This window comes from Gorilla gorilla, chromosome 11, assembly GCF_029281585.2.
Source record: "Gorilla gorilla gorilla isolate KB3781 chromosome 11, NHGRI_mGorGor1-v2.1_pri, whole genome shotgun sequence".
Classification (NCBI taxonomy): Eukaryota; Metazoa; Chordata; class Mammalia; order Primates; family Hominidae; genus Gorilla; species Gorilla gorilla.
The window spans coordinates 92,765,648-92,783,256 of record NC_073235.2 but is presented as its reverse complement, the minus strand read 5'-3'; the positions used below and the strand labels follow the sequence as shown (position 1 = coordinate 92,783,256).

Here is a 17,609-nt window from a genome sequence, read left to right as displayed (position 1 = left end):
TGGGAGTAGAATGTGGTCCTGAGTGATACAAGTAGCTAAGATATGAAAAGCAAAGGATAAATTTCTAGTGTATGTCATAGCGGATATATTTACAGTCATGAAGGCATGGGAATATAGGCATCTCTCTAAAAGCTTTCATTGGGCCTTGAGTTTTTAATCTTTATTTTATCACACTCTATCCACACACACATATGCATACACACACAAACTGCATATATGTTAAACTTCATAAAATGGAAATTATCTTTTTTTTCACTTACCTTTCCACAGAAGTGTTGTTTACTAAATTCCCAGATGTTAAATATAGTAAATGCAAAAGCCTTGGAGTTTATGAATCCTTAGGATTTGAATTCCCCCATCTCAAGGGAATTAAAGGCTGACATCGAAGAGTAAAAAATTCAGGGAAGGATCGTTGGACTGCCTTTCCCTGTGCTCCCTCTGGACATTCCTTCGTAAACTGCCAAGGCCAACCTCTGCTGATTAGATGTCAGTTCTCTGCCGTTTGGTACAAAGGTTATCCTCTGGAGCAAGCATGTTATCAATGACTCATTTCCTCCCATTCTTAAACTTCCCTAGATATTTTCTTGTTTATTTTAGTTTTCCACAGACCACTCTAAAATCAACTTATTCTTGGATCCTCCCTGATACATTTTAGTTTGTAAAATGATTTTATTGCATACTTTGCTATGTTGAATATTTACATCCTGATTGCTTACCCCGTTTTGTGTATTTTGCTTTCGAACAAGTTTGCCTACCTTTATTTTTGGAATATTTTGGCAGTCTATCTTTTGATATTTTGTGGCAAGTATGAGTATGTATTTAATTTCATAGGGAATAGTGCATTTAAAAGTCATTTAATTTCTTAAGCATTAAAAATTGAGCTTTAAGAGCCTTCTTTAAAATGTCCAATACACAGAATCAAATTCTTTTCCTAAACCGCACCCATTCTATCTCTTCCACACCTGATATTACCAAATCATTCTGGTAAAAACTTAAGCCAACAAGAGACTGGAAAGGCAAGAGGGGACAAGAAGAGGTAGATTTCTCATATGCTGATTATACTGTCTTATGAATTTGTTAAGTAATTTCCTTCTGTGATATAAGGTGTGTCATTTAGTTAACACTGTAGAGACATTTTAAATATATTTGGGAAAATGGGATTGTACTGTTACTCCTAACACCTCACAACTTAAAAACAATTTTAACTTTCAAATCCCTTCATACGTATTGAGTATTTGATCCTAAATGCTTTTCACAAGTCTTGTAATAGAATGTGCCAACAGTGAAATGTTTGCTTATTGTGATTAATCTAGAGTTTCCACAAATGAACTGTTATAAATGGAAAGAAAACACTGGAAAATCAGAAAGAACACACACGGTTATTTTTGAACTTAGTTCACATAGTTTCTTTCTTCATAACATTCCCCCTACCCCCCTACTCCCTCATACACATTTTTTCCTTCTTTTACTCTTTCCACAAGGTTATGAAGAAAGGTTAAATATAGTCGTCCCTTGATATCCACGGGATACTTGGTTCCGGGATCTCCAACACTCCTCCCACTATGGATGCCAAAATCCGAGCATCCTAAAGCCCAGCAGGTGGCTCAGCAGAACCCGTGTGTACAAAAATTCAGCCCTCTTTATAGGCGGGTTTCACATCCCTCAAATATTGTATTTTTGATCTGTGTTTGGTTGCAAAAACTCCGCTTGTAAGTGGACCCACGCAGTTCAAATCCATGTTGTTCAAGGGTCAACCATATATTACTTGACATATGCGGTTAAATTTTATCTTGAAAATAGCAACAAATGCAGTTATTAGTTACTTCTGTGAGGATCAAGGAGTTAAATGAAAGTTGGAGACCCACTGCTTGATACCAAGATGAGGAAAAGGAAGCTAATTCCCTGTTACCACTTACTTCACTGCATCTCTGGTCTCCCATTCTCTTCGTTTAGACAGTCTTATCTACGGATGAGTACAGAGGTTTTGACTCCAGAGTCTAGGAGACAGTGTACAGCAGCAGCTGTCTAATTTGTTTTCAAAATTGGGGGAAAAAAAGCTTTGATATTACCATTTATCATAAATCTTTCATCAGCTGAAAATTATTTCCTACCTCATTGACTTTGAATTTTTTTTTTTTTTTGAGACAGAGTCTTGCTGTGTTGCCCAGGCTGGAGTGCAGTGGTGCAGTCTCAGCTCACTGCAGCCTCTGCTTCCTAGGTTCAAGCGATTCTCCTGCCTCAGCTTCCTGAGTAGCTGGGACTACAGGCACCTGCCACCAGGCCCGGCTAATTTTTTTTTTTGCATTTTTAGTAGAGATGGGGTTTCACCATGTTAGCCAGAATGGTCTCGATCTTCTGACCTCATAATCCGCCTGCCTTGGCCTCCCAAAGTGCTGGGATTACAGGCATGAGCCACTGTGCCCGGCAACTTTGAATCTTAGTAACACATATCAAACATTGCTGTCTTGCCTTCCACTGTCTTTGTGCTCTGAGTTTTTTGCTCCTAAATGTAGGCAGAAATTATACAAATTTAAATTAATTTTACCACTAGTATTGTGGGATGAGTCATTTTTCCTTTTTAATTTAGGAGTTTGAGGCAAGAGTTTCAAAGGAGGGTTTCTGAACCTAGTAGGTGAATATCAGAAAACAGAATATCAATATTTACTATTTTCTTTTTCCTTACCTCCTTCTTTATCTGCCATAGGAAAAGAGAATATAGTATTTAGAATAGTAGAAAGCCTCAGCCACTTAAATACCAGGACAATATAAATGAGACTGTAAAGGACTCAACGTTTTCCCATATAAGTGGAAAAACATACCATTTCAACACTCATTTGCTTTTATTTCCCCTTCCTGAAAGAAATATCAAATATTGAGGAATCTAGGGTCCATCAGTGGGAAGTATATATATACTGTAACATACCATAAAAAAATTATATACTACTTACATATTATTATTGCTATGTATACATACATGCAAGCAATTATAGGGAAACCCAGTGGAGCTTAATGGCCATAATTTTTACAGAAGATCTTCTTGATTGTACTTCCCTGGGACTTGCTAATATCAGAGAATTGGGTTGTTTTTTCTCTTTTAAAAAGTTTATTTACTTATTTTAGATTCAGGGGTACACGTGCAGATTTGTTACATGGATATATTACAAAACAGTAAGGTTTGGGCTTCTAGCATACCCATTACCGAAATAGTGAACATTGTACCTTATAGGTAAATTTTTTTTAACCTTTACCCCCATCTCAACCTCCCCCTTTTTGGAGTCCCCAGTGTCTATTATTTTCATCTTTATGTGCATGTGTACCCTTGGTGTAGTTCCCATTGGTAAGTGAGAACACACAGTATTTGATTTTCTGTTTCTGAATTATTTCACTTAGAATAATGGCCTCCAGCTCTGTCCATGTTGCTGCAAAGGACATGATTTCATTCTTTTTTATGAATGCATAGTATTCCATGGTGTATATATACCACATTAAAAAAAATTGATTCATCCATTGATGAACACTTAGGTTGATTCCATGACTTTGCAATTGTGAATGTGCCGTCATAAACATACAAGTGCAGGTGGCTTTTTGGTATAATGATTTCTTTCCTTTTGGGTAGATGCCTAATAGTGGGATGGCTGGGTTGAATGGTAGGTTGAGAAATCTCTATACTATTTTCTATAGACGTTGTGCTCATTTACATTCCCACTGATGGTGTATAAGGGCTCCCTTTTCTCCACATCCATGCTACCATCTGTTGTTTTATAATTTTTTAATAATAGCTATTCTTACTGGCATTTTTCATATGTTTGTTGCCTTCTTGTTTGTCTTTTTTGAGAAATGTCTGTTCATGTCCTTTACCAACTTTTTTTTTTGGCAAGAGATCGCCCTGCTATGTCGCCCAGTGTAGAGTGCAGAGTGCAGTGGTACAATCATAGCTCACTGTAGCCTCAAATTCCTGAAGTGCCCACTTTTTTATGGGATTTTTTTGTTTTCTTCTTGTTGATTTGTTTGAGTTCCTTGTAGATTCTGGATATTAGTACTTTGTCAGAGGCATAATTTGCAAATAGTTTCTACAAGAGACTGAAAGGGCAAGAGGAGATAAGAAATAGATCTCTCATGTGGTGATTATACCGTCTTTTAATTTGTTAAATAATGTCCTTCTGTAATATAAGGTACCTCATTACTTAGGTAATACTGTAGGTTGTCAGTTTATTCTGCTGATTATTTCTTTTGCTGTGCAGAAGCTTTTTAGTTTAATTCCCATTTGTCTATTTTTGTTTTCATTGCATTTGCTTTTGGGGTCTTAGTCATAAATTCTTTGCCTAACCCAATGTCCCAAAGAATATTTCTTAGGTTTTCTTCTAGGACTTTTATAGCTTCAGGTCTTACATTTAGGTCTTTAATCGAGCTTGAGTTAATTTTTGTCTATGGTGAGAGATAAGGGTCCAGTTTCATTCTTCTGCATATGACTAGATAATTTTCCTAGCACCATTTAATGAATAGGGTGCCCTTTCCCCGTGGTTTATTTTTGTCAACTTTGTCAAAGATCAGCTGGTTGTAGGTATATGGCTTTATTTTGGGGTTCTCTATTCTGTTCCATTAATCTATGTGTGTCTTTTTGTACCAGTACTAAGCTGTTTTAGTTACTATAGCCTTATAGTATAATTTGAAGTAATGTAAGGCCATTTGGCTTTGTTTTTGTTGCTTAGGGTTGTTTTGGTTATTTGGGCTCTTTTTTGGTTCCATGTCAACTTTAGGATAGTTTTTTTCTAATTCTGTGAAGAATGACATTGGTAATTTCATAGGTATTGTGTTGAATCTGCAGATTGCTTTGGGCAGGTTATTTTAAGGACGTTGATTCTTTCAATCCATGAGCATGGGATTTTTTTCATCTGTTTGTGTCATGTATAATTTCTTTCATCAGTGTTTTGTAGTTTTCCTTGTAGAGATCTTTCACCTGGTTAGTTAAATATATTCTGGTATTCTATTCTTTTATGTGGCTATTATAAATGGGATTGAACTTTTGCTTTAGTTCTCAGCTTGAAAATATTTGGTGTATAAAAATGATACTGATTTTTGCACATTGATTTTGTATCCTAAAACTTTACTGAAGTTGTTGATCAAGTCTATGAGTCTTTTTGGAGGAGTCTTTAGGGTTTTCTAGGTATAAGATTATGTCATCAATGAACAGAGATAATTTGTTGGGATGTCCTTTATTTATTTCTCTTGCCTGATAGCTCTAGCTAGTAATTCCAGTACTATGTTGAATAGCAGTGGTGAGAGCGGACTTCCCTGTCTTGTTCTAGCTCTTAGGGGGAATGCTTTCTACTTTTCCTCATTCAGTATGAGTATCAGTTGGTTGTGGGTTTGTCATATATGGCATTTATTATTTTGAGGTATCTAGTTTGTTGAGAGTTTTTATCACAAATGGATGATGGTTTATATCAAATATTTTTTCTGCATCTTTTGAGATGATCAAATGGTTTTTGTTTTTAATTCTGTTGATGTGGTTAATCACATTTATTGATTTGAGAATGTTGAATCATCCTCACATCCCTGGAATAAAGTCCACTTGATCATGATGAATTATCTTTTTTATGTGCTGTTCGGTTGGATTTGCTAGTATTTTTGTTGAGGAGTTTGGCATCTATGTTCAACAGCGATTTTGGCCTGTAGAGATTAATATTTTTGTGTGTTCTTGCCTGATTTTGGTATCGGGGTGATACTAGTTTCATAGAACATCATAGAATTTGTAAACCAACTTATCAAATTTAGCAGGACAGATCAATTTACTCATTTGGGAATGTTTTAATGCTAAATTTAAATATTTATTGCCAAAGTGAGGTCAAGACTATATCTACATAAAATGAATATTTTTAAATAATAAAGATAATTTGACATTGCATACTAGAAATATGTAAATTATGTTAAATCTACAAATGGACATTGTACTATTTCTGTGCACCAAGGCTTGTGTTCTTGGAAAATACAGTACAAAGTCTTTATAATGTCAGTGTTATGTTGTGAATGTGTTACGTATGTATTTTTATTTCAATCTTTAGAGACATATTTTGGTATGCCATATCTCAAAGTTGAAAAATGTATTAAGACTTTTTTTTCTAAGAAATTTCATTTGGAGGGATTAGCTTATTGAAAACATGGAAGCCTTTCAATCTTGTTTGATGTGGTATATTCACCATCTAGTGGCAACTCACTAGAAATCAAGTGCATGTAGTAAAGACAAAACTTGTCCAAAAGGTATTTTGGGAATTAGCCATAAGGAAAAATGTGGCAGATATGTGTAATGCTCCCTGATTTCCTTAAAAACCACTTTTATATTTGTTACAAAACAACTATCTAGTCTCAAGTGACACAATAGAAAATGTAAATAATTATAGAGAAGAAGCAAGTCACTCATATTTTCACCATCACCCAAGGATAACCACTGTTAACATTTTGGGGGTGCATTTCTCTAAAATGTTTCTGCACATGTATACACACATTTTTTGGTCTAACAGAACTATCTTTATTTAAAATTTTTCCAATTTTATAAATGCTCCTATGCTTATCAGCTGCTATTTGAATCAACACTCTGAGCATGGATACTGGTTGATGATCTGAGAAATAAGCCATAATTGCCTGCCAGACCCGCAGAATCTTGGAACCCATGAACATTCCCAGTATGTAAATGGATGATTAAACTCCATGGCCTCTTGATCCAAGTTGGTCCATTCACAGCTCAAAAAAGTTACACTAGGCTAATCAGATTGCTCTGCTGAGTTCAGAAAATGAGAAACAGATTAATCAATTAGCAAGTGTGATAAAAGCAAAATAGAAATGTAAAAAATAACTATTTAAAAGCAATATTATGAGATGATGTCATGAAGTAGAGTTGGAATCAGACAAGCGAAGGCAAATAAAAATCTCTTGGAAGTCAAATTAGTATGAAGGTACAGAAAACATATAGGGAGATCAGTTTTCTCTGGTCTGCTGGCCCTGCTTCAAAGTGATACTGATAGAAGTCAAATCCGATTATGTCATCTTTCTGCTTAAATACCCTTAGACAGGCTTCATAGTCCCTAGAGACCTGACCCTTCCCTACCTCTATTGTGCCACTGTCAAAATGCTGGAGTCACCTATTATGCTTCATCTGCGCAGTTTCTCTATCTAAAACAGTTACCTTTCCTGGGAAGCTTTCTCTGATTCCAACACTATAACAGGTGGCCCTACTGTGTGCTTCCATGGTTCCATGTAACCTTCAGAGCCTAACACTAACACGGCAGCTGGATCATAATAGCCCCTCCATGATTAGACAAAGCACCAAATAGAAGCAGACATTCTGCAAGTTTGCATGAGGTTCCATGCAGCCAACAAGAGAGGGAGATAGAGAAGAAAGGGCCCCAGATGTGGCTCCTCTTCCAAATACTTTCAGTTCCCAGTTTAACCTATGTGATCCTTTCAATATTTCCACCATAATGCATGGGTCCAGTCCTGTTCTTTGGGTTGCACAAAATAATTAGCACAATCATACAAAAAGGCAAGAGTAATATTCAAAATACTGAAGAGCTATGGTACATTAAAGTGCCCTGGGGGTAAGTCTGTGTGTGCCAGCCTGCAGCAGGTGGTCTCAGCCCTGGAAGGAAAAGCATGATGGACACCATGGATCCCTTCTGGTATGCAAGCACTATCACAAGGAGCAGCATCTCCAAAGGGATCTGGGCCCACTATGAGCACATGGGATGGAATCTAGTGTAGTCAGCTATGGCCAGTCACCTGGCAGGTGCCAGGTTGGTTTCTTCATCAGTACCCTCTTGGGAATCCTTTGGGCCCAAGGAAATAGATTGTCTGGCAGTGAGCAGTGGCTATTTACCAATCATTTTGGAAGTATTTCAATGTCTTAACAATCACATAGCCATACTGATGCTTATCTGATGAATACTAGCCTTGCAACAGGGCTGATTTAACTTGCTTTGGATACCAAACAAAAAGGAAGGGAAAGGATCCAGAGGATTTCATTACCTAACTGCTGGTACCTCCAAAACGTTGAGATCCATAAGGATACTTATTCATGCCCATAGTGCAAAGGAGGAAATGGTAAATCCCTTAAGTGCTATTGGGTTACAGCTGTCACAGTATCCTATACCACCATTTTGTGACTGATAAATTGAAATGAACACTGCTGTTTGGAGTCAGGGAATCAAGTTCTATTTTCCCCAGTTCTTGTCTTTGTAATTGGGCAATGCCCTACTTCTGGCCTTTAGTTGTATGACCCAGGTCTCTTTGTTTGGAAAGACACCAGGGACTTCTTGCAGGTGGTCTACATTCTGTGCATCCATGCATCCCACAGTTGGCCTTGGCCAAAGGAGTAACTCTGAGACTTCCATGCTTATGTCCTTGGGGTGGGGACCAATGAGCTCACTGTGGGTCAGAGAGCCTTGCTCTGGCTTGGCAAGGAACATTGGCGTCAAACACACTCTTCACTCAAAAGACCATTTTGTAAATTTTTAGAAAAATCACAAATGCAAAGGAAGGAAAACGAGTGGGTTGCAGCACATTTCCAAGAGGCGTGAAAGGGGTAGAAGGCTGAGTCTTGAGATTTCCTACTTACCCCATGAGTGAGGAGGCAGGGTAGAGTTGACTAGGTAACTCAGCCAGTTAGAGTTAGGAAAAGGCAGGATCTCAGAAGTCCTTCCAGGAGTGGGCTATTGGGACAATTAAAATAAGCATCTTGCATTTCATTCCCAGCATTCGCAGACATCCTTGATTGGTGCTAGAGCTTCAGGGAGAGGGGGATGGGACAGGGCTGGGTGTGCTGAGGGGCCTCAGTCCAACAAGAATGACTTTTGGCAGTTTCTCCAGAGCCTTCATTGATTGCCAATCATTGATTTCCAACAAAGGAAAGCAGGAGGGAGTCACTTTTCTATCCTTCAGCCCTTGTGCTGGCTCCTGGATAATCTTTCACATGTTATGGGTACTTATATCAAAGAGCACTTGCATTTTGACAAATAAATTTTACAACCTTATTTTTTCCACATTAATGCCAGGTTTATACTGGTTAGAAGATAACAAAGTTATTTGTATACAACATTTCCTTCATAATTAGTATATCAAATTTGTAAGCCCTCTTACCATGTCCCAGCATTAGGTTTTTGAAAGATTCAGACAAAATATAAGATACAGTTCCTATCCTCAAGGAATGTACAATTTGAGAGAGAAAATTAGCATTAAATTATGACAAAAAATCATGTAAGAAGTAAGTCATAAGCCAAGTGCAGTATGTGTGCCTGTAGTACCGGCTACCGGGAAGACTGAAGTGGAAGGATCACTTGAGCCCAGGAATTTGAGTCCAGCATGGGCAACATCGTGAGACTTCATCTCAAAAGGGTTGGGGGGAGCGGGATGGGAGAGAGAGAGAAGTAATGAACTATGAATTAGAAGTGTAATTGAAATTCAGGTAGGAGAGTTCAGTAGAGGTTACAGTAAAATACTACTGCAGAAAGATAAGACTTGAGCCTTTAGGATGAATAAATTTTAGAGGAGGATAAAAGAAGAATGGCTTTCCTGGTATAAGGAATTGCATGGGCTGAGGAGCAGTGGCAGAAAATCCACATTATATACTCAGAGACATCCAGGAGAGATGCATGTGACAGAAATAAGAGCAGGTAAATGGTAAATAAGGTTGGATAGCTAAGGTTTCTGTTGCCTCAAAAGTCAGTCAGTTTGAAGGGAATGTTCTAGACCACTGTTGTTTAATACAGATACAATGTGAGCTGCATATGTAATTTAACTTTTTTTTTGAGACGAGGTTTTGCTCTTGTTGCCCAGGCTGGAGTGCAATAGCGCAATCTCGGCCACTACAACCACCACCTGCACGGTTCAAGAGATTCTCCTGCCTCAGCCCTGGGAGGAACAGCCTGTAGCTGGGATTACGGGCATGTGCCACCACGCCTGGCTAATTTTTGTATTTTTAGTAGAGACGTGGTTTCAGCAAATTGGCCACGTTGGTCTCGAACTCCTGATCTCAGGTGATCCACCTACTTCAGCCTCCCAAAGTGCTGGGATTACAGGCGTGAGCCACCGTCCCCGGCTGTAATTTAATATTTTCTAGTAGCCCCATTGAAAAGGTAAAAAGACACGGGTAAAGTTAATTTAAATACTATATTTTTTCTAACCCAATACATCCAAAATACTGTTACTTTAACATGTAATCAATATAAAAATTTTAACACTGCTTTAGTTTTTAAATGTAAATTTTTAAAAATTCAGTTCCTCAGTTATACTAGCCACATTTTAAGTGCACAGTAGTCAACTGTGTCTAGTTTTGGAAAACATAGCTATAGACAATTGTGAAATTATTTAGCAGCTTAATAATACATCAAAAGTTGTATCTTAGGAAAATTTCTTTTCAGTGAAATGCAGAATGAATTGAAGGGTGTGATGGTTGAGGGACAAGAGAGAAGTTAGATCTGGAATGAGTTACAGGTGGGTACTAGAATGGTAGCAGTGGAGATGTCGAGAGGATAGAACAAATCTGAGAGATCTTTCAAAGAAATAACTAGTATGGCTTGATGACTGATTGGCAATGAGGAAAGAAAAAAATGAAATCAAGTATGATAGCCAGCCTTCAAAAAAGCCTGAAATGATCCTTGTGTCCGAGTATTCAAACTCTTGTAAAATCTTCTATACTGTACTGGGGTTGGTCTGCGTGACCAATAAAATAAACAGTAGTGACAGTTATAAGGTACTGTGGCTTCTGTCTTGGTGGCTCTTTCTCTGGGCTCTTTCTCTCCAGAGGAAGCCAGCTGCCACACTGTGAGCAGCCCCATGGAGAGGCCCATGTGAAAGGACCTGTAACTTGCCAACAACCACGTAAGTTTGGAAGCTGAGCATTCAGATGACTGCAATCCCAGCCAACGCTTTGCAGCCTCATGAGAGACCCTGAGCCAGAACCACCTGGCTAAGTCTCTCCCTGATTCCTGAGCCTTGGAATCTCTGAGAAACAATAAATGTTGGTTGCTTTAAGCTGCTAAATTTTAGGGGTAATTTGTAACAGAAATAGATAATTGAACAATAATAAAAAAAAGACAATATCAAACACGAATGAAAAGATAACCCAATTTGGCCAGGTGCGGTGACTCACGCCTATAATCCCAGCACTTTGGGAGGCCGAGGCAGGCGGATCACCTGAGATCGGGAGGTTGAGACCAGCCTGACCAACATGGAGAAACCCCGTCTTTACTAAAAATACAAAATTAGCCAGAAGTGGAGGTTGCCGTGAGCCCAGATTGTGCTATTACACTGCAGCCTGGAAAACAAGAGCAAAACTTTGTCTAAAAAAAAAACAAAAAACAAAACAACAACAAAGACCCTAATTTAAAAATGGGCAAGAAAATTAAGAGAAGATAATAAGCATATGAAAAAGTGCTCAACATCATTAGACACCAGGAAAATGAAAATTAAAACCACAAGGAGATAACACCACACATACACCAGCATGACTAAAATTTAAAAGCCTGATAATACAAAATGTGGCTGAGAATATGGAGCAACCAGAATTCTTCATTTAAAAATTAAGATACAATTTACATACCAAACAATTCATCCATATAAAGTATATGATTCAGCCAACTGTCATAACTATCCATTTTAGAATATTTTCATTTCAGTGTAGTCCAACCATCACCACTATTCATTTTAGAATATTTTCATTACTCTACCAGAAAACCCTGTGCCCCTTAGCTGTCACTCTCCAATTCTCCTGCCTCCTCTCCAACCTTAGGCAACCTCTCGTCTACTTTCTATCTGTACACATTTGCTTATTCTAGACACTCATGTAAATGGCATCATATAATATGTGGTCTATTGTGACTGGCTTCTTTCATTTAGCACAGTGTTTTCCATGTTTGCTCATGTTGTACCATGTATCGATACTTCATTTCTGTTTCTTGCCAAATAATACTTCATTGTACAGATATATAACTTTTGTTTTTACCTGTTCATCAGTTGATGGACATTTGGGTTATTTCTACTTCTTGGCAATTATGCTGCCATAAACATTATGTACAAGTTTTTGTGAGGACTATGTTTTCATTTATTTTGGGTATATACCTAGGTATGGAATTGTTGGGTCATATGGTCTCTCTGTTTAGCCATTTGAGGAACTGCCAGACATTTTTCCAAGATAGCTGCACTGTTGTACATCACCAGTGGTGTCTGAGGATTCCAAATTCTCCTCACTAACACTTGTTTTTTAAAAAATTATGGTGGGTGTGAAGTCATTGTCGTTTTGACGTGTATTTCCTGGATGACTAATAATGTTGAGCAACTTTTCATATGAGTATTGATCATTCATATATCTTTTTTGGAAAGCTGTATAGTATATTCAAATCTGTTGTCCATTTTAAAATTTGGTTATTTAAATTGTGATAGTTCTTTACATATTCTAGATAGCCTTTTATCAAATATATCATTTATAAATATTATTCCTCATTCTGTGGATTGTATGCCACCAGAATTCTTTTCCAAAATGATACAAACTCTTGAAAAGGGTCTGGCTGTTTCACATAAAACCAAACATTGATGTACCCTATAACCAAGACATTCTATTTATAGATATTTACCCAAGAGAATAGGAAACATATGTCTACAATAGATTTACACAAGAATGTTTACAGCAGCTTTATTCATAATAGCCCCAACTGGCAACAGCCCAGGAATCTATCAGGAGGAGCATAGATCAGTAAACTATGGGGTATTCATATAATGAAATACTACTGAGTAATAAAATGGAGGAAACTACCGATACACACGATATGGACATTTTGCTAAGTGAAAAATGCTATACACAAAAAGCGCACACTGTATGATTCCATTTTATATGAATTTTCAGAAAATGCAAAACTAATTGATGGTAGAGAAAAATCAGACTGGGTGCAGTATTTAACACCTGTAATCCTAGCACTTTGGGAGATCGAGGTGGGGAGATCTCTTGAGCCCAGGAGCTGGAGGCCAGCCTGAGTAACATGGCAAGACCCTATCTCGCAAAAAAAAAAAAATACAAAAATTAGCTGGGTGTGGTGGCATGTGCCTGTAGTCCCATCTACTCAGGAGGCTGAGGTGGGAGGATTGCTTCAGCCCAGGGAGGTTGAAGCTGCAGTCAGCTATGACTGTGGCACTGTACTCTAGCCTGGGTGATAGAGTGAGACCCTGTCTCAAAACAAACAGTGGTTCTCGAGACATAACAGTGGTTGCTTCTGGGGCGGGGGTTGGGGTGGGGAAGGCAGTGGTAGGCAGAGAATGTCTGGGAAATCGTGAGAGGAAACTTTTTGGGGTGATGACAATGGTTTATATCTAAGGAATTTTGGTTACACAAGTGTATACATTTGTCAAACTCAGTGAATGTACACTTAAGATTTGTGCATTTCGTTGTATGTAAATTTTGTCTCAAAAGGGAAAATATGTAAACAAATATTTAACTCTAGGTAGTAAGACACATGCCATATTTTGGGAGAAGTAAAACGATGCTTGTAATTAACTTTGAAATGCATTTAAAAATAAGGTATTTGGGATAAGGAATAAAGCAAGATAAAATGTAAATCTAGGTAGAATCTATGTGGTGAGCACATAGGTGTTTGCTTTAAATTTTTATAATTTTGCTATATGTTTGAAAATCTTCAAAATAGAATGTTAAGATAATTTTCTTTAAAGGACTGAGGTTTCTAGAGCGGGAAGCCAGAAGACGATAGCATCATTAGAAGAAATAGAGAATTTAGGAATAGGAAGGACAGCTTGGTGGAAGGTGTGGCATAACTGACAGGTCTTGATACCTATGAAGTCCTAAGTAATTTATGCACATATTTCTATATTTCAATGGATCTTCACAAACACCTCTAATCATCAGCACATCCATTTTCAGATGAGAAAATGGAGGTTCTGAAAAGCTATATAATTTGCTCAAGGTCATTAAACTATTAGTGTGCTAGGGGTAGGACTGATTACATAATTTGCAGGCCTAGTGTAAAATGAAAATTTGTGTTTCCTTGTTCAAAAATTATTAATAGCACAGCATTAAAACAAGCACAGGGCCCTTCTAACGATAAGGCCTTGTGAGACTCAGGTTTCACACACATGAAGCTAGGGCGGCAAGGAAGATTTGAATCTCAGTCTGTCTAACAGGAAAGCCCATGCTTTTTCCAGTAAACCATGCTAGGTCAGATGACTGGTTCATTTCTGTGCGCAGTGAATGAGGCATGATGGTGATGTTAGATGGTGATGTCCTGTAGCCAGTTAAAAACTAGATTGCAGGTAAGGAGTTCCTTCTGTGATGTCTGTTGTCTGTCCTCTTCTCAGTGGGCATTTGGTTATTACATTTGACCTAGGTTAGCAACGTAATTTTTGATCAAAGTCTCAACAGTGTATCTCTTTAAATATCAAGGTACTAAGAATAACTCCTTTCATGTGTCCTCTCTGAAATTTGTCACCGGATTTCTTCTTTCTGATAAATGTGTCAATACTTAATAGTGGCGATGAAATGTCTTCTGCTAGACATCTGGGTGGATCTGGAAGCGGAGGAACGTTTTCCTCAATTTAATAGTGGATCCTAGTAGTTAAATGTTGGTTTCATTTAAGAGTAAGCTACTTTCTGAATGTAATTATGCTTCCACTGATAACAGCAACTTCTACTTTAGTTGGGAAGACATATCTATTATGTCTTAATCAGACAACTCTTGTCTGTCTTTGAGGAAGAGTGGGAGATCTGTAACTTTTCCCAAGAAAAATGAAAATGTCTCAATCCTAATATTAAAGGAATTCGGCTGTATTGGGTTAGGAATGAATAAACTACATCGATGTCCTTTATCAACTGTAATTCCTCTACTTGAGTCTCAAAGAATACTAAGTTTACGTTTTAATAAAAAATTACTAAAATTCCAGAAAAGTCTTTCACATCAGTCCCTGCTGGTCAAATTGGCAGGCCAAGCCTAGACAACAGGTTGCGCTTTGGGCTAAGACAGCCTCTAGAGGGCAATCTCCTTTCCTGCGAATCCGCCCTAGTCCACTCTATCCTCCCTCTTCCGCTCCGCCTCAGCTCGCTCTCCGCCTTCTCCCTGGCCCGGTCCCCGATCCCTTCCTCTCCCTCAACTATTTCCTCCAGGCGTTGTTCTTGCCCCGCCCTTCCCCGTCGCGTAGCGGAAACGGTCGCTCTGGCTTCCTGGAGGACTTGTCATCTGTGCCCGGCGGCGCAGGACGGCGGTGGGCGGGGCTCACGCGAGGCGCTGGAACGGTCCGAGCGATTCTCGCTCCGCTGCTTTAGCTTCGGAGTGTTTGGCGATGGGGCAGCGGGAGATGTGGAGGCTCATGTCGAGGTGAGTGAGAGAGCGAGCGGCCAAGGGCAGGCTCTTCAGCGGCACTCGCCACAGTGGGAAAAGGGCCGGGGGTGGAGACTGCTGGCCTCGAAGTTTCGAGTCGCGCTCAGAGGCGCAGCTGTGAGACCCCAACCTTGGCCCTCCCCAAGCCCCAGCCCCCGTCCCTGTCTTTCCTTTCTCCCTCTAGCATCTTCTTTGCAGCAGCACTCTGGTTTTCTGCCACTCTGGCTCTTAATTCAGGCTTGTCCCCACACGACTTTAATTCTTTTGGCCTCAGTTTCTTTCCTTTCTTAAAAGTTGGGTGCAGTCTGGGGACACGGACGGATTTAGCTTAGAGGAATTGTGTGGCATGTTTTGTGCAGCCAGCACACACAGGTGCTTTGCCAGTTGCTGCACCTCTCTCTGCCCGTGGTGTGATTTTATTCAGCTTTCTTGCATGGCTGCAGCGTCAGTATAGGCATTTGGAACTTTCAGGCTAGTGTTGAGGGACATTTAACGTGGCATGGGGGAGCATGTTTGCAAACATTGTTTAACTTTTTGAAAGTACCCCTCATTGCGCTTTGAGCTCAGCCTAGGAAATCTGGTAGCCATCATCTTTAGGAAATTAGGCCGCATGCGTCTTAAACAGCCCACTGCCTGGCCCTGTACTGTCATACCAGGTAGCAGCTGCGCCCACTTGAAGGGAGAACCGTCCTTATTTCTTTAAAATAAGGACGACTTAAATTACTGGATTCTTTAAGCCTTAGAGTTTGCCTTCTGGGTTTCCTGAAAAGGGATGGAGGTGTTTCCTTGACTTAAGAAGAATAGTTTCAGGGGAAAGTGTCTAGATGTCTAACACTGTATCCACAGACCTAATTCTCAGTAAATTTTTGTTAAACATTTAAGAGTTGCTTTTCTGTTTGTTTTTTTAATACCTTAAAATTAGTTGTCCTTGCACCAGCTCATGGGGAGATTTAGTAAATGCCAAGAAAATCAGTACACGTAATCGTTACTGCCGCTTTTTCAGTGTTGTCAGCAAATAGCAAATAGAGAAACAAACTGGAAAGACATGTTTGTTAAAGTTAGCTGACTTAGGAAAGGATCTGTCATTTCCACCATTCAGCTTGGCTTTCTTCCACCCCACGTTCCAAGATGCAGTACTCTGTAGGTGAGGCCAGGACCATTTTGGGGGCTTTGATCTGAGATGCCTTTTCCAGATTCAGCCCTGGAGTGGGTATTATCCTAGAAAGCAGAGGCCAAGATGGTCCAGTCCACAATAGCCTAACCCACAACTGTATAAGGGAATAGGGTGCCACGGAAAGTGTTTCTGAGAGGAAAAAAGGCCTTGGGCCATGGTTGACAGTGTTGGGCAGCCCCACTTGAACTCTGGCCTCCCTTGGCTTCTTCGGTACTGGCCTACTTTTCTAATGCCACTCTCCACCGCCTCTCCTCTTACCCCAGTGCCAGTTTAGCTCTTGGACTTTTTTTTTGTTTTTTTTGGTTCCTAAATCATCTCTCTTAGGGTAACTCAAATTTTTGTCTAACCTGACTTGCCCTGAGCTCTAGTGCTGGTCACAACCCTCTGAATGTCTCAGTTGCACCTCATATATAAATTTGCACTTAAGGGCTAGGCGCGGGGGCTCACACCTGTAATCCCAACACTTTGGGAGGCCGAGGCGGGCATGTCATCTGAGGTCAGGAGTTCAAGACCAGGCTGGCCAACATAGTGAAACCCCGTCTCTACTAAAAATACAAAAAAATTAGCCGGGTGTGGTGGCAGGGCCCTGTAATCCCAGCTGCTTGGGAGGCTGAGGCAGGATAATTGCTGGAACCTGGGAGGCGGAGGTTGCAGTGAGCCGAGATCGCACCACTGCACTACAGCCTGGGCGACAGAGTGAGACTCCGTCTCAAAAAAAAAAAAAAAAAAGGAAAAGAAAAATAAATTTGCACGTAAGTATAACCCTTACTCTTTGTCTCTCTTGGCACTATCATTCTTCTAGATTCTCAAACTTACCTAAGTTCTCCCACACTCCCAAACCTTAACCTCTTCCTGTGGATTCAGGTTTCAACAGTAGTCTCAAAGTTAATCACTTTTTCCTCTTCCCAGTGTGAATTGTTTCTGTACAAGATTGCCAGGTTAATCTCGCTAAGGTTTTACTTCAGTGCCTGCCATTCTTCTCAGAAGCTCACAGAGGTGCCCTTCTGCTTATGCAATTAAATACAGTTTTACCAGCCTGGATTTCACAGATTTGGCCCCAGTATATTCAT

General features: G+C 39.4%; 1 protein-coding gene across 5 annotated transcripts in view; it reads left to right on the top strand.

The window, feature by feature from the left end:
* HIBCH (3-hydroxyisobutyryl-CoA hydrolase) overlaps positions 1–17,609 on the top strand; it is a 139,478-nt gene that overhangs the window by 9,133 nt on the left and 112,736 nt on the right. Inside the window, exon 1 of one of the 5 annotated variants that reach the window (XM_019022047.4) lies at positions 15,055–15,362. The exons of 3 other annotated variants lie outside the window; for them this stretch is intronic. In XM_019022047.4, the coding sequence (XP_018877592.1) occupies positions 15,328–15,362 (35 nt within the window). In that variant the 5' untranslated portion in view covers positions 15,055–15,327. Of the gene's footprint in view, positions 1–15,054; positions 15,363–17,609 lie in introns of those variants that run through there. One more of the 5 variants, XM_019022046.4, reaches the window with a different exon arrangement.